The sequence below is a fragment of the Alosa pseudoharengus genome, unplaced genomic scaffold, assembly GCF_046254945.1.
Source record: "Alosa pseudoharengus isolate Yale_2024_CS ecotype anadromous, Long Island Sound unplaced genomic scaffold, YU_APseudo_1.1 YU_APseudo_1.1_scf_7, whole genome shotgun sequence".
Lineage (NCBI taxonomy): Eukaryota > Metazoa > Chordata > Actinopteri > Clupeiformes > Clupeidae > Alosa > Alosa pseudoharengus.
In genome coordinates this window covers 22,626,402-22,653,584 of record NW_027468859.1, presented here as the reverse complement: position 1 = coordinate 22,653,584, position 27,183 = coordinate 22,626,402, and the positions used below count along the sequence as shown (strand labels likewise).

Genomic DNA, 27,183 nt, shown 5'->3' with positions numbered 1-27,183 from the left:
TTCTCTCTGTGAAGCTGCTCTCCCTCTAACAGGCCAAACCTACATACACAGTCTTTAAAGTAGACTAATCGACTATTCATCCTTTACATTTAAAAAAAAAAAAGCTTAGCATCGAAGTGGACAAATTAGTCGAAAAGGATGTGGGCAACAATAGTAAAACAAACGGACAAATTGCATGTGTGGGCTACAGGCCTAGTTCTTTAAAAAAAAACGGCACGATTATTCACAGGAAGGGTTAATGAGGAAGTTGCCTATCGTCTAGGGACTGCTTTTAGCACAGTAGGCTAATCAAACAGTGGTTTTTCACAACCATATCACTCATTATAGGCCTAATGCTATGTTAATGCTTAACAGGTCTGTAAATCTCTGGAGTTTACAAACATGTTTCGTTGTAGACTGACCCTACACTTGCGCAAGACTTAAGTGCATCTGATCTGACCGTGGTCCACAAACACGAACATGTGAACTTTGTCCTAGCAGAACAGAAAACGTTGGCTGCCCACCACCGACGGACTTCCTCAAAACAAACGCAACAGCATACTACAACTGTAGCCTAACTTATCTATTAATGATCTTCTCAAAAGTTACCAACATGCGAAAACGACCCGACCGATCCGACAAATCAAGTGCAGTTCACCAGGAAACAAGCCATGTTAAAGTGCAAGAAAGGTAGGCTACGTTAACCATACGCAGTGAGCGCGGACTAGTTTTTGACATGCTGTAGCCTAGGCTACAAATGAATAAGTTAGCTTACTAAATAAGGCATGACAGAACAGTCACTCAGGTTGACACTTTATCTTATCCTTTACTATTCCCTAAATTGCTAAGGCAGTCTTCGAGGTCTAAAAGGTGCACTAGGGTATGTGTGCAAATTGTGGTGGCTGTTGGTATTCTGTACTTGTGCATACCTTTTGCACAGCGACTTTTCCCTGGAATCCTGAGCCATCCAATGTTCTCTTATGTTGGTGAGTGAGTTTATTCATTTTAATTTATTCATTTGGCAGACGCGTTTACCCAAAATGACTTACAGTAAGATTAACTTCACTTATGTCAAAGCACCGAGCCAAAATGCCTATTCATGTAGTGTGCGAATGGCCACACGTATACAATTCATTATCCGATGGGCGATGGTGGGAATTTATTTGTAGAGCTCCTTTTGCGTTCCCACAATCGAAGTATACCCTCGCAATACTTTTGGCTTTTGAAGGAACGCAAAACTTGTGAGGGAACTCAAAATTTATTTCGAGGGAATGCAAAACTTAATCTCGATAAGAATACATTCCAACCATGTTCCTTTAGGGCAGTGGTTCTCAAACTTTTGTCATGTCTCTATTGCCCAGTGGCCCTCCCCACACTTTGAGAACCACTGCTTTAGGGGCTGTGTAGAAGGTCTACGCATATGCATGCATGGCTAAACATTCACTGATGTTTATCTACAGCTCCTTTCTTCACCGATCTCAGTCATCCAGCAGACTTTTCCCTCAATCACACGGTTAACCTCTACCTGTCATCGGAGGAAGGCATAAGTCTGGGAATATGGTAAACTATTTATTTAATGGACTATTTATCAGTGGCAATGATTTACAGAGCAATGGCTACATTGGGCCATATTGCTGGAGCATTCAGCAGCAACCTGAACATTCACCTAATGTGCTTTGAGTTTGTGTTGAGCAATAGGCCTATCTTTATCGAAAACTGTAGTGTGGCCTTTATTGGTGCAATTGGAGCCCTGAAGAATGGCTAATGTCCAAATCCTTATTAGTCTATTCTCAATCTTAAATCACTTTCTGATCACATTTTATAATCATTGTGACTGTACATTATTCCATTATTTATTTCCTTCCTTCCTTCCTTCATATAGGCAAACAATTTAAATTCATCTGGCCATTTTTTTAATCTAATTTGTTGTAATCAGGCACACAGTTCCAGACACCCATTGGCAGGAAGCTCAGGGGAAGGATCTGGGATGGTACGAGCAGACCTTACAAATGGGAGCTCCAGTAGTCATCTACCTGCATGGAAATGGGGGCACGAGGTGCTGCACTGAGTCGTGAGTGTTCTGGCAATGTTCATGTATTGAATATAATAGAAGATAGACATACATTAAAAGTAGAGTCATAAGTAGCCTACCCACTATTTGAAATATTGGATGTGTCATTCAAAGTCAGTTTGTATGTGCAGTTTTCTATAAAATTTGACTCTGAGAATGTGCTTGTCTTCTGTGCTGTCATAAATTCTTGGGAGCAGAGGCGCCACTCACAGACTTGGAGTTGTGAATGTAAGTATTTTTTTATTATTATTATTTTAAGACGATTGTTATAAACCATTAATTATTGTATTGACAATATGCTTTTTATTTTATTGCAGCTTTTGAGTGCTGCTGGCTTTCATGTTTTATCACTGGACTACAGAGGTCTGTGCTACATCACCATGTTGTAGGCTATGCTTGCATTTTCATAATTTGCTACTTCCAATTCATGCTGAAAAACCTGACTTCCAGGAATAGCCAGATCATCATTTGCCTCATCAACGTTTTCATACATATGTCTGAGAGCAACTTGACCACTAACAACAGTCTTGACATCTGAGTAGGTTTTGGAGATTCCTCTGGTGAACCGACTGAAGCAGGCCTGACTACTGACGCCCTCTATGTGTACCAGTGGGTAAAAGCACGCAGTGGGAGTAGCCTGGTGATATTCTGGGGACATTCACTGGGCACAGGGTGAGTGATGTTATGTTATCAACCTCATATGCAGTAGATTAAAGTGTTTTAAGTGATTAGAAAGTGTTTTTCAGAATTATGTGTATGGGCAATATACATTTGGTCCTGGATTTGTTAATTTATACTATTCAGCATTGACCACTCATGTTTTCTGGATGCCTATTGACATACACAACAAAATCCACAACATCATATTTCAGTGAATTGAAATGTTGAAGTCATTACAGCCTACTTATCTCAATTAAGATTGCATAGTTTACTAAATTACATTATCCTCCCACAGAGTTGCCACTAACACTGCAGTGAGACTACAAGAACAAGGTAAACTCTTTTAGTATACTTTATTAGTTTGTGTGTTAAGTATCAAATGTTGCCAAAAGTGAATAAATGCAGCTATGAAGGCAGTTGAATAATAGGTTATTATGTAGTAATCCTCCCACAGAGTAACCAGTAACACTGCTTTGAAACTATAAGAACATTTACTGTAAGTGAGCTCCACTGGCTTCCTGTAGCTGCCCACATTAAATTCAAATCGCTAATGCTTGCCTACAAAGTAGTCTCTGGTTGGGCACCCTCTTACCTGAATGTCCTCATACAGGCACATGTTACCTCCCGACGATTGCACTTCTCGTGAGCAGAGGCTTTAATTGAGAAAATATTGGGACACGATCGAAATATTTTATTCCATTGATTATGTGCTGGTTGTGCATTCTCAATCATTTCTATGATGTAGCGCTCGAGCCTGGACACACCCACCTAGATGTCCTTTCAGGGAGATACTAGTCTGGAACACCATTAGTTCACTAACATTTTCATCAATCGGCAGATTACCTGCCCAATCAGCATCAAGAGAGGATGACGCTATAGTTTTGAAATCGAAAGTGACTGTAGTAACGCCTGTAAACATCAAAAATGGCAGTTGGAAGAATGTACATTTATTTACAGCAAAGGTAGGCCCACATACAGACTCGAGTGGCTTATTGCTTTTCTACATATCTGGCAAGATTTCATAAAATTAAGGCACAGCAATGAGAAATGTAACAATTTATTCATAGATAATCATTCTTCCGCCAAGACATATATATTTCCTCTATCAGAATGGTTGCCAAGCAACGTTGAGACGTGACTACTCCCAACTTTTGTATCAACTTCCACTTGCCATATGCGTTGCCCCATTCATTTCAATTCTATTACATTTTGCCGGTCGCCTGCCACAAGTCGCCATCGCGTCGCCGACCGTGTGCGTAGGCCTTAAATAGCACATACTGTACCACTGGACTATGCCTATTCTGCCTCCCTTGACCTAACTCTGCTAACTCCATTAGAACTGTCATTTGATTCTATGCAAGTAGCAGGCTACTTTTTACTGCACTAACGTGTCTATGATACTGTGCCTTGATGGTTCCCTAATAGTACTCTTGAATTTCCCCTTGGGGATCAATAAAGTATCTATCTATCTATCTAGTAAGTCACTTTGGGTAAAAGCATCAGCTAACGACTAAATGTAAATGTAACCTCTCTTAGTATTAAGAGTTGTATTAGTTAGTTATATTAGTTTTAGAAAATATTTAATATGTGTTAACACTTAAGTGTTTCCTTGACAAAAAGGGAAAAAATGCAGCAATGCATCCAGTTTGAATATACAGGTGAATTAGTGAAGTGGAGTGGATCCACAATGTGTGGATGGGGCAGCAGCAGTAGTAGATAAGTTGTTGGAGGATCCCCATTTGTTTCACTTCCTCTTGACTTTTAGTGAGGCACAATTTCAATGGGACTGTCACTCTGTATTTAGGCGAAATATCACAGGGTGTCCGCGCGGTAGTAAAAGGTAGTAAATAGAATCTACCAAAATTAAGGCCCTTGAAAGGTAGTAAAAGGTAATAAATGCAATTTGACTTGGTAGTAAATTTTTCATCACCACCTCAATATATGATTTTACATTTTTTGCTTAATATTTGTGTCTACATGTTTTAACTGCATCTTGCCTAATTAAAAAAGCCTTTTTGCTTCAGTTGATATTACAGGGATACAAACAACGTCAGTTTACACTAGGCTACTTCAGCTGGAAGTTTTAACAACTATGGACTTGACTAGTGTAAGCTTTTGTTCAGCTGACGGTAGCGCTTCCATCTGACTGTGATCATCCAGAACCGTGCAATAAAATTCCACCTAGCCCATCAGTAACAAAGTTCGAACTAGTCACTGACATAGTAACCGACAATTTTTTTTTAACGTAACCTAGACCTAGTATCTAATGTTACGGAATTGCAAGAAAACGAGTGAAAACAATTCCTTAGTTTTAACCACGCAAGTGCGCGTGTCATTTATTAAAACGGTAGAAAACTGAATCAAAGACGGTGCATCAACAAAAACAGCATGCAGTTTAAAAGTCCCGTTATTTAAAGTCCCAGACATTTAAAGGGACAGCGATCACTCAAGACAGACCTACACCACAACTGAGTGATGAACGTGAAATTCTTTGAATAGCCTACAAAACACTGCATTTAGATGACAACTGCGTGAAGAACCACGCTAAAGTTGATGGCGAATTAAGTTTATGGCATTCACATTTAAATCATTCAATAGCCTATGAAAACTTGATCAGTTAAATTGTTCTCATAAAAGGAACAGCAGGCCTACAAAATATTCCAAATAGGCTAGTTTTATTGCAGTGACAGAAAACTGCAACATATGAGTTTAAAACATTGTTAAATTTGAAAGCATCTAGCTAGTGACAGGAGGTTTTAGGGGGGGAAAGAAACTCTGTAACCTACTTGATTCCACAGTCAATGTTCAGTATTTGGCCTATAATTTAGCCTATAATATTGGCATTTGAATCCATGAAAACTAACCAAAATCTATAATTTCCTATCGACAACAGACCAGTATTGCATCGAATCGCATTGCTACACATTTTGAAGTATTGAAAAGAATCAAATCAATGGCTTAAAGAATCTATATTTTATCAAATTGTGATTAAACTTGATTTACACTCCTAAATGGCATCCTTACCTCCCTACCTAACTGTTGTTTTGGGAAGTATTTATCATGCAAGCATCTTGCATCCATGCTGAGTAATGCAATGAAATCATAGTTTTCAATTTTCAGTAAAGCAGTCCACTGATGTGCATGTTTTCACGGACTGCTTTGTGTCAAATGTGCAACAACAATACCATACCAATAATAATGGCTTTATCCATATAAATCGATTTCTGGGCCTATCCTTAGACTGGAGTTGTTGGTTTTTTTTGGGGGGGGGGGGGGGTATTCGGTGTTTGTTCTTCATTTTTCACCACACATGTTTGGTGTTTTGGCGTCATTTGTGCCAAGGTTATCATTCACCTTATTAGGGCTAAGGGCTGGTTAGGATAACTCAAGAGCTAGGGTTAAGGTAAGGACAACTGAAACTGAACTCCTCGACACTACAAAAAAACACATACCTTATAGCAAGTAGTAAGTGGTATCACCCCCCCCCCCCCCCAAAAAAAGGGCTGCTCTGCTTGATGTCGTGTTGGTAGTAAAACATATTGAGGAGGTAGTAAAAAAGGTAGTAAAAAGTAGTAAATTCAACTCTATGATTCCTGCATATACCCTGTATCATCACTGTACTGGATTACTGAAAAAATAACTCTCCTCACAGGCACCACAATTGATGGAGTCATACTAGAGGGAGCATTCTCAAAAGTACCCAAAGGAGGAGCCTTCCATCCATTTACCTGGGTACATATTTTACTATGCATAAATTTTAATCATGGAGTTATCTCTTTTTCAGGACACATACATTTTTTTTATCTCTAATTGGGCTTAGAAACATATGTTTTACGCATCTTGAGCGTGCACGAGTGAGAGAGAAAGAATGGCAGGTTCCAGCTGGCTTGTCATTATTGATATCTTCTTTTGTAATATAAAAAACTTTTAAAAGGAAATCATGGGCAACAAAGACGAAGCTACAGGAGGTTGTTGAGCTATCCGGTTCCCACTACTGTCTATGGAGTCTATCAGGTTTTAGGACTGTTGGGAAGTAACTGAATACTTGTATTTCGGATTATGTATTTTAAATACAAAATAACTGTATTTAAATACAGTAATTCAGAATACAATTACACTGATCAATGTAAGGGATTACATTTTAAATTATTATAACATGTACGCCATGCCTTTTCAAACTCAAATTCAAATATTGTTTTAATCACACCATGTGGCCTATGTATCTCTCAGGTGGCTCATTTCTCTTTTCCTCTTTTTTACCATATGCCTGTTATCAGAGAATATATTCTGAACATAACATATTTTCTGTTTGATTGATGTAATTTTCAAAGTTAGTCAAACAAAACTGGTTATTTTCAGTTTTATCGGAGATTCCCCTATTTTGAATATCTTTTCCTGGACCCCATGTCAAAGAACAAAGTGGTCTTCCCAAGTGATGAAAAGTAAGTACACTACATCATTCTAAGATATGTATATTCTTGTCATTAGACATAAGGTTGTGCCCATAAGAGTTCATATTTAATACAGCTATTGAAACACAGCTTCCACTCTCTCACCTTATTTCTATAGTGTTAGGAAGATGACGTCTCCACTACTGATTCTTCATGCTGAAGATGACCATCTTGTGCCATTTCACATGGCTCAGGAGGTAATATCAATAAAAGGAGCTGTGATGGATGGATATGTGTTTTCAAGGCATATACTGTAATAAATGTATTATTAGCAATGATATATGGGTAGTTTCACAATCAGGGTAAGAGCTTGACATTTTACATATATGTCTGTGTACCTCAAAATATGTGGTTATGTTGGATAACTGTATGTTGTTTTAAATGACTAGACTTAGCGCAGCACCTTGACAATTGGAAAAATAATTGTAAAAATCCATTTGCTGGCACAAAAAACATCTTTCAGTCATTTTCATACATTTCATACTTTGTAGTTTCATTTTAAAACTACACTACATCAACACATTATATTCACAATATTTTACTGTGTGCAGAAAGCTGGACTACTAGCAGCCTGTGCGTATGTTTGCGTGGCAACCACACATTTTAACATCAAAGTGATTTTATTATTTCAGCCCCTATCAACATTGTTTTAAAAAGTGTTTTAATAGGTCAGGATCAATAGGATCTAAAACAGATTGTCAAAATTATAGTTACTGTAAAAGATTCAGTTTGCATTTTCAAGAACATATTCGATCAAATTTACAGTTGATGGATATATTTCATTAATAATGGGTCGCTATCCAAAATGTGTCTGTTTTTGGCTGCATGCATGAAGGGAATTTTTGATCTATTTCGACTTCCCTCAGACCGTCACCACGGTCTACACCTTGAATGATGCCATCCTTCTACCTTTTCTCGAGACCATTATATCAACAATGTCATGTGACTGACCTGGAGGCTGTCCCGCAGTAATATAATGCATTCAGGGACATGCCTCTTCCTCTTTGCCTTTCTCGCCTCAATTCTGAGACCGGTGAGTATGATTTCATTAGAAGCCAGTAATCCGCCACGTTATCGTGCAGGCGCCTTTGGTCCCTGAGGATTCAAACTGGTTTTCCCTTTGACAGTAGGTTAGGAGAAAAGGCTTGTTCTCCAAGCGGTGCGTTCGCGCACAATCAATGGTCGCGCATGCACTTCTGGTCTTCCGACCTAAATCAACAGTATATGGAAAAATATGTTCTCCTGTCTAAGCAGTGCGTTCGCGCACAGTTAGTCTTTCTGTTCCTCCAGCCTAAACGGCGTGTTCACATGCAGTATGAGAAAAGTTGTTTTGTCTAAGCAGTGCATTCGTGCACAGTGAGTCTTTCGGTTTGCTGGCCTAAATAGCGCATTTGTGCGCAGTGGGTATACAGCTTGTTTTTCTGTCTGTAATGTGTTCTAGCATAGTAAGGATGCAGTGGGAGAAAAGAATAGTTTTAAAAATATTTAAGCTTCTATAACACCAGTGTTGTAATGTAACGGAGTACAAATACTTCGTTACTGTACTTAAGTAGAAATTTCACGTATCTGTACTTTACTTCGCTATTTAAATTTATGTCAACTTCCACTTTTACTCCACTACATTTCCTAGATAAAATGTATACTTTTACTCCGTTATATTTCCACTAAGCATCTTCGTTACTCGTTACTAAAACATAAAATTAGAAAAAATGTGTGCGACTGCAATAAGGGAGGTTTGGCGAATCACTGCTCCTAGATTGCATTACGCACGCTGCGCGCGCTATTTCAGCTCTTGTTTGTTACTAAAGGAGGAGGACCGCCATGGAAGCACGAGCACCTACTGGAGGAACTCCCGTTATCTTACGACCACCCCGACAATAGTGGTGAACTCGGTGAACAGGTTAGTGGTGAATATAACGTCATACACCCGTGGCCGTATTTGCAAGAAATGTTTCTGTACATCGGCTACCTGCCCTAGCGGCCTGTGAAAGGCTATTTATCCATAGCATCGCAGGAGTTGTCTTCAGTCCAAGAAGAGTAAGACTGAATCAGGCCCGTTGTGGGTAATCGGGAGAATTCCCGGTGGGCCGCTTCACTTTTGGGCCGGTCGAGGAAACAAATATTGACATTTGTCACGTTAGTCTATCTTTTCTTAAAGTAGGACACGTTCCGCATTCTGTGCATGACACCAATGCAATGCCTCTGCATGGGTTATAGCCTACGTGAGGGAGTTCTCACCTCCCAAAAAGAGTTGGTTGGGTCCATATAGCCCGTCTTTTCCAAAAAGTTTTCTCAGATACGGATAGCCAAGCCGGGCCTACAGTAGACACAAGCGTCAGGAAGGATGGAGGGTAGAAAGAGGCCAGGAGAGACTCAGCAGCAGATCAACCAGTCGACCACTGAAAATGATGAGCCCGAAATTAGTGATGAGGAGGCCATGACTACGGGGACAAGTAGAGAGGATAAATTAAAGTTATTTAATGTAAGAAAGAGCAATTACCCTACATGATAAACCTATATGCCTTGTTTGCTCAGAAGAGGGTGTAGTAAAGGAGTAGGCTAAATCACCAAACAACAATATAGCCTACCCATGCAAAAAACATGTAGCCTAAACATTAGTTCAATATGCCTCTTTGTGGAAGCGTGGGATAGGCTACATTTCAAAGGCTTTCTTTCTTTCTTTCTTTCTTTCTGCTTTGGTAACTTGTGGAATAGTGGAATATTTTTTGTTAACTTCTCAGTTGAAGTGAATTATTATATAACCTTTACACATTTGTTGAACCATGGTACTAATAAAAACTACAGGATAGTAAGAGCTGAAATGTTGCTTAATTTATCCAATTTCCACCACTATGGTCGGTCTTGGGCCTGAAACTCCCGGGCACTGAATTCTGGCAACTTTGAAAACCAGCTTCTTTTGAAGATGAACTTTTCAGTTTCAACTAATGCATATTAGTAGCTGCTGGACATAGGTGGCCTTTGTGTGTGTGTGTGTGAGTGACGGTGACCTGGGGAGTAAGCCCTAGAAATGCTCATGCCACATGACCAAAATGTTCTCCCTACAAGCAGGTCATTTTTTTTTTGTGAAAGAAATAAGTTATTTATTTTTCATTTCAGAGAATTGTGCCTAAAAAGTCCTAGAAAAGAATGTGATTTGATTTGATGAGTGAGATTAAGAAGATATGGGAACCCTGAATATGCTTTATGCTTTACTATAAGTAAGCCAAAATAAAGTTTACAATAAAAGTTCAAGATAAAACCGCTTGCTTTTTACTTTTACTTCAAATACTTAAGTACATTAAATATCAGAAAATTACTTTTGATACTTAAGTACAGTATATATCAGATACTTTAAGACTTTTACTTAAGTAATATTCTAAAAGGCAACTTTCACTTCTACCAAAGTCTTTTTCTAGTACGATACTTGTACTTTTACTCAAGTATTGCTTTCTAGTACTTTATACAACACTGTATAACACACAGTGCCAGGTCCAGACACAAAGTAGGAGGAAAGCTGTCCCCCTGCCTAAGCAGTGCGTTCGCGCACAGTAACCCTTTTTGGTCCTGCAGCCTAAAATAACTCAGGATACATGACATACAGCAGTAATAAAAAGGAAGCAGTGTGTTCGCGCACAGTAAGTCTCTCAGTTTACTGGCCTATACGGCGTGTTCGCGCGCGTTGGGTTGCAGCTTGTCTTTCGTTTCTAGTCTGCTAACCTTAACATTTCCCAGTTTAAGCAGTGCGTTCGCGCACGATAAGCCTTTTTGGTCCTGCGGCCTAAACAGCCTTTTCAAATGCAGCAGGAGTAGCTAGAGCTGTGTGTTCTCGCATAGTAAGTCTCTCTGTTTACTAGCCTAAACAGGGCGTTTAGACGCAGTGGGGATGTTTGTCTGCCTAGGCAGTGTGTTCACGCATGGTGAGAGTTTCTGTTTTCTCAGCCTAAATGGCGTGCAGGCCAAGTGTTCACATGTAGTGGGAAATCTTTGTTCTCCTGTCTAGCAGTACGTCCGCGGAGAGTCTTTCTGTTCTCCCATCCTAAATGGTGTGTTCACATGCAGTAGAAGAAGTTTGTTCTCCAGTTTAGTGTGTTCCTGCACAGTGAGTCATTTAGGCTCTGCCGGCCTAGACGGTGTGTTCACATGTGGTGGGAGAAGATTCACTTTACTTCGTTTTCCAGCGTTAGGGCCCAAGCACCGGAGGTGCAAAGCCCTTTTGTTCGGTTAAATTACTATCTCCCTTAACTGTTGTGCGCAACTAGTGAGATTGTTGCTATATTCCCCTCGCACATCCGTGTGCAGGAGTGGATGTCTATTGCCCCTTTGTATGTTCACATACAAGAGTGGAGGTGTGTGTGATGTAATTGTAATTGTAACTGTTCATATTTTTTGTCAGGGTCTATACCCCCCACCCCCCCCCCCCCCTTTACACTGTGCGCAGCTGTTAAATTGGTTGCTATGTTCCCCTCATACGTTCTTGTGAGTGGAGGTTGTATTTCTCCCGTGTATGTACACATACATGAGTGGTGAGTTTATTTAACTTTGAGTTTACAATCTTTTAAAATGGTTAATTTTAACATGGGATTAGCCGGGATGACGAGGTGCAAGAAGTTCTGATGTTCATCCAAACGCCATTGTTAGCTGTAATCAATGCAACAGGAAATAACTCATTTAAACACACGAGATGTGTGGTCTCATGATGACATGAAGTCGCATGACTGCGTGACAATCACACAATGACAGTCACATGACCGCTGAAAAGAAGTCGCACGATGACAAAGTCACATGACCGCCGGAAAGAAGTCACACAATGACAGTCACGTGGCTGCTGGGATGTAATCCATGTGGGATTAAGTTTACAATATTTTTAATGTTACACTTAATACTCTAACATTAATACTCTAACATCTCCCGTAACCTCTGTTCTTGTGGGCCAGGGATTCAGTGTCAAATTACTGTGTGCAGCTGGGCTAGGTTATGTTTGAAACCATTCACAGCAATGGTGCAGTGGTAAAAGGGTTCTGTTACCGTCTGACAATACTATGGCACCAAATCATGGACAGACAGGAAGTGTTAACCATGTTTGGGCAAAGTGCATCTCACAGAAGATGTGGAATGCCCATGTCCGGCTGGTATCGACCATTTGAGGAGTGTGGTCTGGCCTGGTTGAACATCCCCATGCAGTGACTGTTCCTCCTCCCACCTGTGATGGAGAGCAGGACAGTATCCATGATCGTCACTCACGCAGACAGCATTGTGTGCACTCCTATAGGTATAGGAGGAAAAGAGCCATAGAGGGCCGTAGCTTAATTCCCCCCTCTAGGCAATTAGTAGGGGAAGAGGACATGCAGTTAAAGATTCCGGCCTCTATTTGGGGCCTGATTGACTGAGTGGCCAGGGGACGCTCACTCCCAAGGGCCAGCTCCATCCATGGCAGGTTAGGCAGCAGGAACTTTCCCTGTCCACCTGCCACCTTTCCAGGAACCACATATGGCTGATACAGAGTCCATCTTCCTCTGTACACTGGCTCTCCTATTGAGAAGAGAGGCCGGATGTAGCTGGGTTTTTGCTTAACTTTGGTTCCTTCCAGCTTCAGAGCTCTGGGTCTGCTAGTGACAATGTGTATAGTGAAGCCTGTGCTGAGACTGCTTTGGCTGTTTTGTTAGCAGCTATCATAAAGTCTGGTAGCGCTAGTGGTCCAGACACCAAGAACTTGTGGGATGCTGCTGTCTACCCATTCCTAACTCACCCGTGATATTGGAATGGCCATGTCCTTATATTGACTAGGAGGCTTGTCGGGCTGGGGGCTGCTGCTGGCTGGCCCAGCTCTTTGGCCACTACGTTGCCACTCCCCCACCCATTGGAGTTTCCAATTTCGGCCTCCATCTGGTTTTAGGGTCCCTATAACAGTAAGGGGCCTCAGTCCAGGCAAATGTTTTGGCAGAGGAAATAGCAACGCCATTTCAGAGGGGCGCCATTGTCACAGTAAAGTCTAAGCGAACAGCAGGCTGCCTTTTACTCAGCATATTTCCTTGTTTCCAAAACGGGAGGGGCGGGCTCAGCCCCTTCTTAGTCCTCCGGCGCTTCAACACATACATCAAATCTTACCCGTCAAAATACTAAGGAAGTGGTTCACCACTACCAACTTGCGATACACTTTTTGGGTACAGGTCATGTAGTACACAGACACTGTGCTGTACCATGTTCAGTCCCTCAGCTAAAACTCAACTAAAGGAAAGAAACATTAAACCAATTCAGGAGGCAGTCTTTTAGGGCTCCACCTGAACCCACTCACAATGAGGGCCACTCTTACCCCTTAAAGGATGGCAAGAGTTCTGGCAGTCCTACATGACATTTGCCTCAGCAAACATGAGGTTCGATTGGCTTTTAGAGAATCCAGGGAATGATCTCTGCAGCAGTGATGGTGTTCCCACACAGTCTCTTCAGAGCCAGATCTCTGCAGCACTGGCTGACTGCCTCAAACCGGCGTTCATGGGGAAAAACAGGCATGTTAAGATTCCACATGGGATGGTCATGTCTGCAAGCTCTGCCCCCATGACTGGGCAGCAGGATGTGTGTACAAGAACTTGGGCAGTCTAGTACATTTGTGTCAATAGATACCTCCCAGACAGGCTGGGGAGCAGTTTGGGAGGGCAGAACCGTGAGCGGTCTCTGCGAGCCCCCATGGAACATGGGGCACATCAGTCTTCTGGAGCTGGGGGCAGTGCATTTCACCCTGAGGGCTCTTTTCTCTTGTATACAGGGCAAGCATGTCTTGGTGCGGACAGACAGCTCTGCTGCTATGTACCATATCAACCACAAAGCGGGCTTAAGGGTGGCTGCTAAGTTACTCAGAAACCTCGGCTGTGGACATTTCCATGCCTGGCCTCACTCAAAGCAGTGCCAGAAGCTCGGAATCTCGAATTCCAGTCAAGCTGTCATCTGGTCCCGCTATCCTCAGCCCTTCTCAGGGTTAAAACTGGCTGTAACTGAGCCCATGAGTATTGCCAAGCATTTCCAGCAGAGATGGGAATTGCTCTCCTCATGCAGGGCCTGGAGTTAGATCCAGTGACATCCAATGCTTGGTGCTACACTTTCTTCACTCCCTTTGGGATGTGGGAAGGGCAGCTGATCCAGTATCCTGTAAGTCTATGCCTTGGTGTCCCATGGCACTGTAGAAGATTTGTCTGTTGGAGAAGACCCTATGGGGTCGCAGTTCCTGAAAAAGCTGACTACCTGCATCCAGGCAGATTTTTGAGAGCTCAATCCTGCAACCTCCCCTGGGTGGTGAGGCCTTTGAGTGCCACCCCAGGTGGACCCCTGGGGCATCAAGTTTGTGTTGCATAAAACTGCATGTTTGGCCACCTGCAAAAATAAAACTGCATCTTTGGCCACATGCTCTGCCAAGATGGCAAGTGAGCTATGTGCACCCTCCATGAGTACTACATTCTTGAGGTGGAAACCATTATTCTTCCCTTAGGGGATGAACCCTCAGTCAGTTAACCATGTCATTGAACTGGAGCTATTTTGCCCTGAGCCAGCTTGCCAAGCTGAAGGGGCTCTTAATGCTCTATGCCCAGTCAAGGCATTGGGAGCTTGTGTTGATCACACGTGGCTGCGTTGACAGGCGCACACACACAGCTTTCGGTGCTATGGGGGTAAGTTGCCGGTTCACCCAGTGTCTACACACCAGACTTTAACGAGTCAATGTGACATCTGCCACTATCGGCTCCACTGTTGTTATGTTGGTGGCCGACCTGACTGGTGATGGGTAGTCTTCTGTCCTCGCGACACTGTTGGGACTAGTCATCCAAGGTGTAGACCGTGGTGACGGTCTGAGGGAGGTTGAAATAGATCGTAAGTTATGTCCATAACTATGGATCTATGAGACCGACCGATGACCGTCACCATCTCTTGTCGCTCGGAACGAGCTGAGGCGTTCCAGGCAAGAGGAAGAGGCATGTCCCTGAATGCATTATATTACTGCGGGACAGCCTCCAGGTCAGTCACATGACATTGTTGATATAATGGTCTCGAGAAAAGGTAGAAGGATGGCATCATTCAAGGTGTAGACCGTGGTGACGGTCATCGGTCGGTCTCATAGATCCATAGTTATGGACATAACTTACGTTTTTGCTACTCAAAAATGTTTCAAGTTTGGCAGGTCTGCACTGGGACATTCTGTAATATGTTATAATTGTGATGTCAAAAAAAGCAGAGAAATTTGAATTTTGAACCACAGAAACATGTTTTACATTTCTGTCAAACATACGTTCAGAAATATATTTGACCTGGTTGAACTTATTTAGAAGAGGGAATACTTCAGATATGCATCAAACCAAGTAACAGCCTACCAACAAAATATCCACATTCAATTTCAACATCATAATAACTTACATAGTTGTACAACTTAACCACTAGTTTTCCGTCAAACAGATCTTGTCCAACATTTCCGTCAAACAGATCTTGTCCATTATTCATGAATATGCTATAAAAAATACATTATCTATCATAATGCAACTTACTTAACCAGTCTTACTTAGATCATGTACCCAAGGAACAATAATAAACACTATAAATATTTTATGCAATCAATTAACCTTGTACAGTCAGTTTCTTTCAGATGTCCACTTCAACACACATTTAACATTGGAAGTGTACATATTGAAGAATTGTCAGTGATCAGTCGCCATTAAATATTTTGCTATCCTTTAATGGATGTAGGTTAAACAACAACAAGAAAAACAACAAAAAACAGAAATAATGATATTTCATAAGGTTTAATTTTTAGGCCTTGTGAAACAGTGCTTACCCTGATTGCAAAACTACCCAAATGTAGTATAATATTATTGTTAATATAACATGTACATTACATTAGTATGAATGCTACTATTATGCTATTATTGTTACAAATATAATAACAAAGATCCTAATAAATATATTAGGATCTGGACTAACAGCCCACTTTCCTTGAAATTTACAGGACTTTTGGCATATTGATGGCATATATTGTGGTATTATACCATATTAACAATGTTTGAGTTCAAATGATATGTGCCAGTAATGAAATGAAATGTTAGCCCATTACATTATTTCATACCAGTGGGGTATACTACGAACCACGTTAGACATATCTAGGCTATCTAGACATATCGCGGCTTCACAAAGCCTTGACTCAGGGGTATAAGTTAAGTGATACTACGATAGCGGTTATGTGATATATTTGTCAAACTAGGATTTCAGCTCAGATCTGTGCGCGTTCTCGGTGTTGGGATGATGTTGGCCAATCCTGAAATGTGGAGATGCACAAGGCCGCCTATATTTTAAAATTACTTCCGCATTTGCGAGCGATAGCGTAATCTACACTGCGGTCATTTTTAGTGTCTAACCTATAACATCAAATAAATCGATTGTCATCAGTTGTTGTATGGTATGCACGTCCATAGTGGGATATTTGCACGCACAACACTATTAAAGTGCATACGATATCCAAAATGTGTGTAGAGGCAGAGCTCCACCTGTAAGATATACTGTATGGCAGAATCCTACATGTGAGAGAACTTCGTATTTCAAGATTTCAAGACCAGGTTTGGTTGACAGCATAAGACACCATGGTGATACAGCGACGCTGAAACAGAGCCACTTTTGTGTCACAGCATACCCTGGCTTTGAGCACAACATACCTCGCTAACCCACTAATCGAGATTCGTAGTATACCCCACAGGTGTCTGTGAACTCACCACCTCATTAGAAAATTACACATCTGGGACCAACTCAAATGGAGAGTCTACTGATAACTAGGACGACAGCCCGTACACATATTTACAACAATAACCCTCACCTGCACGGTCATAATACTCCACCATCATGTTTATCTTTAGATATATAATGTAATATACATATGTAAAAGTTTGCATCCCCATAAAGGCCCCTACATATAGGATCGGTAACTACACCTTTTTGTTTTTTTCTGAGTTTTTTTTTTTTTAAATTGTATTATTATTTTATTTTTATTCATTTTATTTGTTAGGGACCATTTACAAATTTTAACCTAAATGTTGCCATTTGATGCGTTGTAGGCTACCAGAGTTAGGCTAATTTACATCTGCAGTCCCTAAGCAGGGCACAATTCAAATCCAACAGACATGACAACATCTAACAAAACAACAAGACAGATCACAAATCCTACATCAATATAATGCACATTGTGACACACTTTCACACACACACACCCATACCCAAAAAGACACACAGACACAGACACACACACCTGGTCAGCACCATGTCGAAAGAGTAAGGGAATGCAAACCTTTGCACTCAACTATATGTATTTTTTGAGACTCAGCACTCATTACCATCAATTACCAAAAACTAAGCTTCATCTCTTTGCATAATTAAACCCACAAAACAGCAGCCTATAAGGGCTAAAAAGCATGTATACGTTTGAAAACAATTTCTCTTGTACAGAGATCTTTTAAAATCCTTTGAAATGTGCATTGTTAAGTAATGCTTATGCTCAATTATCTCAGTACTTCTTAGGTGAACCATATAACATTATTGTAAATCAGCTTTCGAATCATGTGCAAGACACAGTTTATTTGAGTTATATGACAAAACCGTGGTCATATCCTTTTAAACAGCTGTTTGAAATTGCACGGAATTCACGAAACTCAAATGAAGACGTCAAGCTTGTTCCTTTTGAGGGTTCCCTTGGATACCTGCATAATGGGATCTACCGGGATCCTCGACTTCCTGACATCATTAAGTAAGAAAACACAGTTAGCATTTGTACTATTACACACAGAGACACGTACAAACACACACACACACACACACATACACACAACAACTCTATAAGGTTAGTCCCTGTTTCCTGTTTAGTTAGTTTTACTCTTAGTTTTAAAATGTGTTGGATCACAAGTGAACAGCGAAGGCACATTGCCTTTTGCAACTGTATCTATTAATTGTTGTTTTCTGTATCGATCTAGGTCTTAAGAACAGGGCAGTGTCTGAAATCGTATAAATAATTTTGAGCATCTCTGTAATAACAAAGTTTGATAAATGCTTATTTGTTTTCTCTATTGCAGACAGTTTGTGTCTTCATTGAAAGTGTGACGTAAGCATCATCGAGTGGAATCAGCAGTCTAGAGTATTGTATTGATAGTAATTTTTATATTATGGAGACTAACACTACCGGACTGAATTACTGAGTCAATCCCACAGATTATTATCATTCACATAAACATGATCTACATTACTACGAATAGTCAATTAGGTTGTATACACATGACAAATAAATATTGTTAAATATTTATTAAGCACTGCCATATTATTGTTCCTCAGTAGTACAATATGTGACCACAGAGTTTTCTTTGTAACTAGAATATTATTATAGATTATAAACTATTCATATAGTTTGAATGATGATATGATAAAACAATAGCACAAGTGCCATACACCAGAGCTAGTGAGCGGAGCTGAGCAGTGCGAATATCCCGCTCCTCGCTCAGGTGGCTGTTCACTCGGCCGCTCCTCCGCTCAAATTCACGTCAGGCCGCTCCGCTCAATTTCGCTCCCCGCTCCACTTCAAAATCCTCCCGCTCCAGTGAAATCGCGCCACGCTCACTCCAATTTAAAAGAGGGAGAAATAATCTACAAGCCGAATTGTCACCTTAGAAAACTTAAATCCCAAAGAACTAAGAGAAATGGCAATGTCACTCATAGAACATGTATTGTAAAAGATAGCCTAATGCAACACCGACAGTGCAACAATGAACAAGCTTGGCAACGTACACATAAGCCTCAAACTAAAGGGATCAGTGGGATTAATTGCCTAAATAATACAGGTTTAGCGTCCAAGTTTTACTTCAGCCTTACTTAAAGCATAGGCCATTCAGCCGTACTTAAAGCATAGGCCATTCAGCCGTACTTAAAGCATAGGCCATTCAAATTGCTCACGTTTTCCTTTGCTCTCCGCAGCACACTCATGTTTCTGCGAAATGTGTCTTCTTAAATTCCAAAATAAATCTCACTGGAACAGTGTCACGACATAGGCTAGTTGTTCTTGCTCTACATTGTTTGTATCTAGTTGTTTTGTAGGAATAGTACGCTTGTAAGCCCTATGACTTTCAGTTTCCTTTCTAAAATATTTAGTGACTTCATCCCCAACGAACTCACTGTAACAAGCTGGACTATGTGCTACGGACTCTGGGACAGTGCATTCTGGGATACGGGGGAGAACTCTGGGGGTTGTTTGTGTGTGTTAATGTCTTTATTTACTGTTTTAATGTCCGTGTTTTAGTGTAGCGTGTTTAGGTCTTCCTCGTGTGTGATCCTTTTTGTGTGAGGGGCTGCGTCCACCCCTGTATGTGTAGTGTGTGTATGTGTTTGATCTGTCTAGAGTGTGCGCTTTTCGTGGCCTGCGTCCCTGCTCCTGTTTCTGAATGCTAGGCACTGACCGCAGCCTCTGCACCTAGCTGCAGCAACGAATCCGTTACATCACTATGACAAGTGTCTTCATTTTGAAATGTAACGGTCTTAGTTTCATTATGAAGACGTGAGTTCTAGGTGGATTTGGGCATGCTTCAGACTAGGGGTGAACAATTTTGGAAAAAAATCTAATTGCGATTTTTCTCACCAATATTGCGATTGCGATGCGATATGTGATTATTTTTAAGCTCTTTATCTTCTGTCTTATTCAACGAAGACAAGCAATATATTATTCTATAGTATGACCAACACAAAATTAGATAGGTTAAACATAAACTTTTCTTTCCTGGAGCCCAGGCCTATGTTATGATGGCATTAGGTCATTGAATAAGATTGATAAATTAAATATTTTTTATTTAACTATTTTAATCACATTAGTAGACCTATATTTGTTGAACTTCCAGCCTTGTAAACATTTAATGATTCTGATACGTTTCTATTTTGTTTCTATTTCATGTAGATATGATCTTCTTTCGTTAGTTAAAAAATAGGTCTACATGTAGTGGCACTGACACGGCTTCTCCTTGTCCTGTGCTCTCCATACGCGCGCACACACACACACACGCACGCACGCACGCACGCACACACGCACGCACGCACACGCACGCGCACACGCACACACACACGCTCCTCTCCTCTGTAGGCTACTTGCACGTGAATCGGAACAAACTACTGTAGATTGTTGTAGCGCAAATAAATGCGGCCAAATGACCGTTCGGCTAGGTGTTAACTAAAGGTTAGCATCATCAACACCGCAGCGCAATATGCATGCATGCAAATTAACTAGTTCATATCACAACAAAGCCAATCGCGGAGACAAAACTCTTTAAACAGTCAAAGTTATCAGCAGTTAGCAGCATGTATGCAGCCTAGAGCCTTAGCTGGTAAGCTAATGTTAGAACAGCTGGGTTTTTGGTGGTTAGCTGTGTCAACTACTTGAGGATAACACTATGCATCAATTCATAACCTGTGAGATGAAATGTTTGTGCCGCAAATGCAAATGCCCCCACTGTCACTGTACTTCAGTAAAAAAAGTCCCCAGTGCACAGATGAGTGCAGCCTTTTGTGGAGTTTTAATCGTCAGCTGGACAAGTGAACGAAGTTACCAGCCAGAGTAGCAGCACAGGGTATTTATGAACTAGAACCAGGGGCATGGCAGGTTCGAGCAAAAGGTAATGAAGAGGTTTATTTTTAACCAAAGTAGCTCTAGTGATCAGACCTTTCTTTACACTGTTAGCTGGTCCTCTTGTTTACATTTTTTGCTTCTTCAGTAGTCGGTGTTAAGAGTCGGTGGCGCGTCGTCAAGCGCAAGTATAAATGCGTTTTGTTGACGTCACATATTACGAATCGCAGCCTTTGCGGTTTGAAAACCGCGTTTCATCATATCACGATATTATCGCAAATGCAATAAATCGTTCAGCCCTACTTCAGACTCGTGGTGTGAGCGGCGCCGGAGCGAAATTGGAGCGGAACAGACCGGCCGCTCCGGTCTCTGAATTAAAAAGCGCTCCGCGCTCCAACAAAATTCCATCCGCTCCTCGCTCGCTCGCGCTCCGCTCACTATCTGAATCCCCAGGTAAGGCCGAAGAGGGGGGTTAAGATGGCGACACATCTTGCAATGACCACTAGGGTATGTCTGTCATTATTCTATGTTGTGTTTCCAACACCACTTTTCAACATTTTGTAGAGTACAACAATCATCACTAGAAGGTTTATGACCACAATGGTCAATGCTGGAATCACAAAAGCCAGAAGTGCTTTGGTCTTATTCCAGTTGAGCCAGCTGACATGGTTCTCTTAGATGTAACCTCCACCTCCAGCAGTTGCTGCAACAGTTACCACGGCGACTATGAGGGGTGCACCATAGCCAAGGCTGAATGCAATTGCCAGCATTGTTGACCTTGACATCTGTGAGAGAACCATGACAGTGAAATATAACAGCAGTAGAGCAAACACCAACATCCAGAAGAACATCGCTGGGTAAAAGAAATGGATGAAAAAGGTTGCTGCTGTACATGGTCCAACAGCTGTTGATTCAGAGTCTGATATAGTGGCCTCTATAATAAACCAAATGTCAGCGATAAGAAGTGACACAGCAACATTCACCACACTGACATGGCACATGTAAGATGCGTTTTTTACATTTTCGTTGTGTGACATATTGTTACGCCGTTTCACACGACTCCATACGACTCCTTCAATGATAAGACGTGATCAAGCTCGCACGGGATATACCCACACCAATGTATGTGATGAAATCCAACAATAATTTTATAGCTAGCTAATGTTAGCACAGTAAGCGAAAAGTGAATGGGAACTGCTAGTATTGTTCGCTAGCTAGGTAGGAACTAAGGACTTTGGTTAAACTTGTATGTTGTTGCAAACTAACCTGAAATAACATGCGTTCAGCAACTGTGTGGTAGTTCTAGCAAAAATATGTTAGGATAGTTTATCAAAATGGGTTCATACTTACATCGCTGAATGTAGGGCTGATGGTCATACTAATCTGAAATACTGTGTAGTCAAGGGCTAACACTCCACCAATCAGATTGATCATTCAGGCCGACGGCCACTGGCCGATTCGACGTGAAATCGGCCAAAATGAACGGCGACTCCGACTGACGACAGCACGGGACACACCGAACCGACTCGAGTCACCGACCTCGTCCGACGGCCGATAATCGGGTTGGTGTGTCTGGGCCTTAAGACGTTTACCTTCTACATAATATGACGTGTTGTGGGTGGGAGAGGCATATAGGAGCCTGCTTGAAATGGGCAGACTTTCTTCGGAATTACTGTCTGTAGGTTTTGTAACCATATTAATTCGTACATTTTCAGACCAGATGAAGTATAAATTCAGTTTTGAAATCAACCTTTGAGGAAATTTGCTTATTAGCGGAAAATATGTTAGACCAGTTAGCCTATAGCTCCTTTAGCTATGGGCTTACTGGTGTAACCCACGTCCAGCTAAGGTAGGATCAGACTGGATTAATGCACCCATAGAGAAGAGAAGGGTGTATATCTTAAAGTGTAATTCCAGTGAAAATTGACCCTTTCTGCATGAAAACACATCAAATAGGCCGTGGAGCACTGATAATTTCGTTACTGAATATGACAAAATGTTGACGAGCTAAAAATAGTAATAGAAAACTGAGGAAATGTAGGTTTTGTTTTCGTTGACGAGACTAGGGCTGCACGATATTAGGAAAACATGCGATATGCAATAACATTATTGAGTACTGCGATAACGATATAACTTGCGATATTTAAATATTTAATGTTTTTCTCCGCCTCATGTTTTTCTAGACGATATATTTGCACAAGCTGGCAGAATAGGCAACATGCCGATGTGCGTTTTATTTGGAGACTGTTTTACGAGATAGAGACTGAGTTTGCTGCTGATATTCTGGGGATAGGCTACAACATAGCCAATGTAGGACTTTAGCCTTTTAATATAGCCTATTTGCTGCATTGGATCAGTCTTTCTAGAACAGGCAAGAGCTTTCTAGCCTCACGTCAGCAGCGCTGCATCACCCATATACATTAAAACAACCAGCGGATTGTGGATGGGTGTGGTTTTGAAAATTGGTCAAAAAACTTTGGTGATGGCGGATGGATGATAAGTTTTGTTATGCAGTTATGGTTGAAATAATAACCCATCAGCGCATCTCTAGTTTGTGTGTGCCTCTCGCTCAGCAGGGGGGGGGGGAGGCCGATCAAGCATGGATTCTAAACTCTGTGGTGGATAGGATCTACAATTAGGTGTTAATTAATATTACTATGCTAGGTCGAAGTACTCCCAAGTGCTATTGCGCCACACATTGTAGTTCTCCTGTTTATTCGCTTGGAAAATCACCACGTTTCATGTTGTTTGACCGTAGACATTTTAATCAACTACTCGTGTAATTGTATTTAAGTCGGGAAAACGTGGATGTTTTTGATTACTTCTACGTCTGAGCCCGCTAGCATAGCAACATGCTAACACATTCGCGCCGCGCACCAGAGCGTTTGAGTGCACGTACAGACACGGGAGAGGTATGAATCAACTCGTGAAAGTTAAGGTAAGAACATATATTACTACTGACATTGGGTGGCGTGTTCCTTTAACAATTGTTAAATAATGTTAATATGTTCTTGTCACCGTTGTAACTGTATCTTTGGATGGTATCATTGTTAATGAATGTTTCAGACCATAATGCATTCCTTTAATGACGTCTTCAATGACATGCCTTTCGAGTAGGCTATAAATTCCCATTTGAAAAGCTTTAAAACGATAGTATATTACAAATATACGGTGGCGCATTGCATTCACATCACAAAAAAAATAATCAGGTTATGAGAATTATCTCATAATTACGAGATAATTATCTCGTAATTATGAGATAAGGATAGGATCCGTGCTGAGGATCTAAACAGCCTTTCAATAAAAGCAAGCACATATTTCCTACTGATTTCCTGCTTTGAATGACTTTCGTACTTTGAGAGATTAACATGTTGTAGCTGCAGTAGAGGGCAGCTGAATAAATAAATAGACTAAGAAATATAAATACAAATAAATTAGTTCATGAATACATACATCAATAAATAGTTAAGAAGTAAGAACAATTTAATGCTAAAATATATACATATTATTTGTGTGTTCATTTCATTGGAGTTTTTAAGTCTAAGCTTGGAGTGCGTCCTGACTCATGCCGGAACCAAAGTTCTGAAGCTACTAGAGATGGTGTCAGGGCTTTTGTTTTGAAGGGATTGGTACCGTTTGGACCACGCAGTTTGAGAGCGTCTACAGTATGCAAGAAAGTTGGTGTATTTCATACAGTACATGGAAATTACTATTTGTGTTTAATGAAGATGTGAAGACCCGTTGGTTTATTTCTCTCAAGTAAAAGCGGCCAATGAGGTACAGTTGCTTTCTTGCTGTTATTTTGTGTTAATAGGTTAATGCTAGCTTGACAAAGTTGTGTTTGTCCGTGTAATCGTACGGTTATTTACGCTATGTATGTGGTCTCTATGAGAATGTAATTTATATTTTCATGTATTTCTGTTTCTGTATGTTTAGTTCTCACGGCACGCCTTTGCACATACGTGTGAATAAATGCCAGTAAATAGTAAAGAACAACTTGGTTTCGTGATTTCGACTTGAGAGGAGTAACAGTGAGAACTCAACCAGCTCGACACGAGGTAGGAGGATGATCTTCCCCGTCGTCGACAGAGCTACAAGCAAGTTTCACGCCGTAGCCTACTCATCACGAAGTTTCGCCGTAGCCTACTCATCACTAAAATACTGTGGATGTACCGGTAACCTAAGAGCATTGTGTGGTTAAGTCAACAAGAAGCACAAGATGCCCGAGATGCGGAGGATTACAGGAAGGGAACTGTGGTCAACTGGAATCAGAATGAGCGCAGTAAGCGGAGCCAAGTACCACACTCCAGAGGCCTACCACAACACCGACGCCGAGGAGGTCAACTACGACAGCGTGAGCTCCTCCTGACTAGTGAGCCAGAAACGAGCGACCAGGGACAAACCAGTGCATCCTCCACCGAAGATGTTTTTTTAGGAGGAAGAAAATCAAGAAAACGAGGAGGGGCAAGAGGAGACCGCGACCCCAATTGTGTAACCCGGAGCATACGGTGATAAACATTTCTGACCATCCTTTGACACCTTCACAGCTAAGGGTACTCAGTCGAGGACTATCCTTCGTCCCTACAAATAAAGTTAATGCATTCAAATTGAAAGTAGACTCATACAAATTTTTCAGACAGTTGCACCTTAAACATTTCTTTCATTCTAAACCTTCTTGTGACACTGTGAGTTATGATGTGCTAGACCCGTTGCATACATTTAAGAAGAAGTCCACATTTATGCCCCCTGGTGCTCAAAATGCCACCTTACTGACTTTTAGCAAGTTGGTAGAGAAGGATTTGAACAAATTGACAGCAAGCAGAAAGAACAAATATAATATCAGTATGCAAGAGAGAAAAGCATTGGATGAATTAAGAGGAAATATGAACATTATTGTAAAGTCTGCAGATGAAGGTGGGGCAATTGTGATACAAAATACTAAAGACTATATGACTGAAGCAATGAGACAATTAAACAACATCAATTTTTATACCACAGAACCCAGTTGAGAAATACATGAAGGACAGGGATGCTCTGCTGCTTAATGCTCTAGAAAATAAATGGTTAACAAAAAGTCAATATGAATTCTTAAAAACTGAACATCCTGTTACTCCTATCTTTTACTTACTACCAAAAATCCATACAAAACTAGAAAACCCCCCAGGGAGACCTATAGTAGCAAGTAAAGATTCTGTCTGAACACCTGTCCCAAGTTGTGGATCATCTTCTTAAGATAATATACATCAAGCCACAAGGGCATTTTAACATGTACACTACATGTGTAGAGAGACAATTGATAAACTGTTTGATGCCATACTTTTCACCTGAGTGTGGATGGGTGAATGTTTTGATGTCAACAGTATTTGAGCAGTGTGCACACTGGCCACACCTATAATTACCATAAACTTGTTTAGTCAGCCAATTTGTAACTGGAGGTTCTTGGTACATAGAACTGACTACTAAATCTTTGATATTCTTTCCCCGTTTGAAGCAATATTGTGGTTTAGTTGGTAAGTGGCTCAGACTCGGGTCGCATTCAAGGAGTTTCCAATGTTTGTTGATTATTCTTTTCACCTGTGTGGAATTTGTGGAGTATTCGGTTACAAAAGTTACTCTACTCTCTGATTTCTTAGGAGTAGGATTCAACAGCTCATTCCTATTTTTCTGGCCTGCCTTTTCACTTGCCTGATTAATCACTGCCTGGTTATATCCTCGTTCTATGAATCTTTGAGACATTTCCTTGGCTTTAACCTTAAAATCTTCATCATCGCTACAGATTCTTCTTAGCCTTACAAACTGACCATAAGGAATATTCTTGATTAGATGGTCAGGGTGAAAACTTGATGAATGAAGTATAGTATTCCTATCTGTTTCTTTCCTATAAATAGAGGTCTCTAATTTATGGTTATTGACTGTAATTTTTAGATCTAGGAATTGGACACTTTTAGAGCTATACTCCATAGTGAACCTCAAAGTAGGATATGTCCCATTTATGTATTCATTAAAATGGCTCAATTCATCTTCAGAACCAGTGAAAATCAAAAGGATGTCATCAATGAACCGCTTAAAGAACAGGATGTTTTGTCTAAAAGGATTGCTGTTGAATATATGTCTATCCTCCCATAGGCCCATAAATAGATTTGCGTAGTTGGGTGCAAATGGGGATCCCATACTCGTCCCTTGAATTTGTAAGTAGTACTTGTTGTTAAAAATGAAATAATTAGATTTGAGAATAAACTTAGTCATCATTACTAACAGTTCCTTTTGAAATAAATCATTTTGAGTTGTAAGGTAGAAGCTCATGGCCTCCAAGCCATCTTCATGAGGGATATTCGTATAAAGACTCTCCACATCAAATGTTACAAGATAAGCATTATCTGGGATGGACATATCAGCCAACAGTTTAAGAACAT

At 40.8% G+C, this 27,183-nt stretch overlaps 1 protein-coding gene across 2 annotated transcripts; it reads left to right on the top strand.

Annotated features, from left to right (window-relative positions):
- Positions 1–246: 246 nt before the first annotated feature.
- LOC143109125 (lysophosphatidylserine lipase ABHD12-like) lies at positions 247–25,383 on the top strand. 2 transcript variants are annotated; one of them, XM_076271757.1, is made up of 14 exons: positions 247–669; positions 829–965; positions 1,440–1,539; positions 1,916–2,050; positions 2,248–2,278; positions 2,368–2,413; positions 2,593–2,722; positions 3,006–3,043; positions 6,363–6,442; positions 7,070–7,152; positions 7,280–7,358; positions 17,799–17,923; positions 18,246–18,274; positions 24,707–25,383. In XM_076271757.1, the coding sequence occupies exons 1-13, from the start codon at positions 569–571 to the stop codon at positions 18,271–18,273; spliced, it is 1,113 nt and encodes a 370-aa protein (XP_076127872.1). In that variant the 5' UTR covers positions 247–568; the 3' UTR covers position 18,274; positions 24,707–25,383. The 2 variants fall into 2 exon arrangements, with proteins under 2 accessions (XP_076127872.1, XP_076127873.1); XM_076271758.1 differs by lacking the exons at positions 829–965; positions 24,707–25,383 and having other exon boundaries at positions 18,246–18,476.
- Positions 25,384–27,183: the final 1,800 nt, after the last annotated feature.

What these genes read in the sequence shown, in the direction of transcription:
- LOC143109125 (XM_076271757.1), top strand. Translation starts at nt 569, where the DNA reads ATGATCTTCTCAAAAGTTACCAACATGCGAAAACGACCCGACCGATCC. An exon ending in GGACATTCACTGGGCACAGG is followed by an intron (nt 2,723 to 3,005) that starts GTGAGTGATGTT and finishes ATCCTCCCACAG; the next exon opens with AGTTGCCACTAACACTGCAG. An exon ending in AGTGAGACTACAAGAACAAG is followed by an intron (nt 3,044 to 6,362) that starts GTAAACTCTTTT and finishes CTCTCCTCACAG; the next exon opens with GCACCACAATTGATGGAGTC.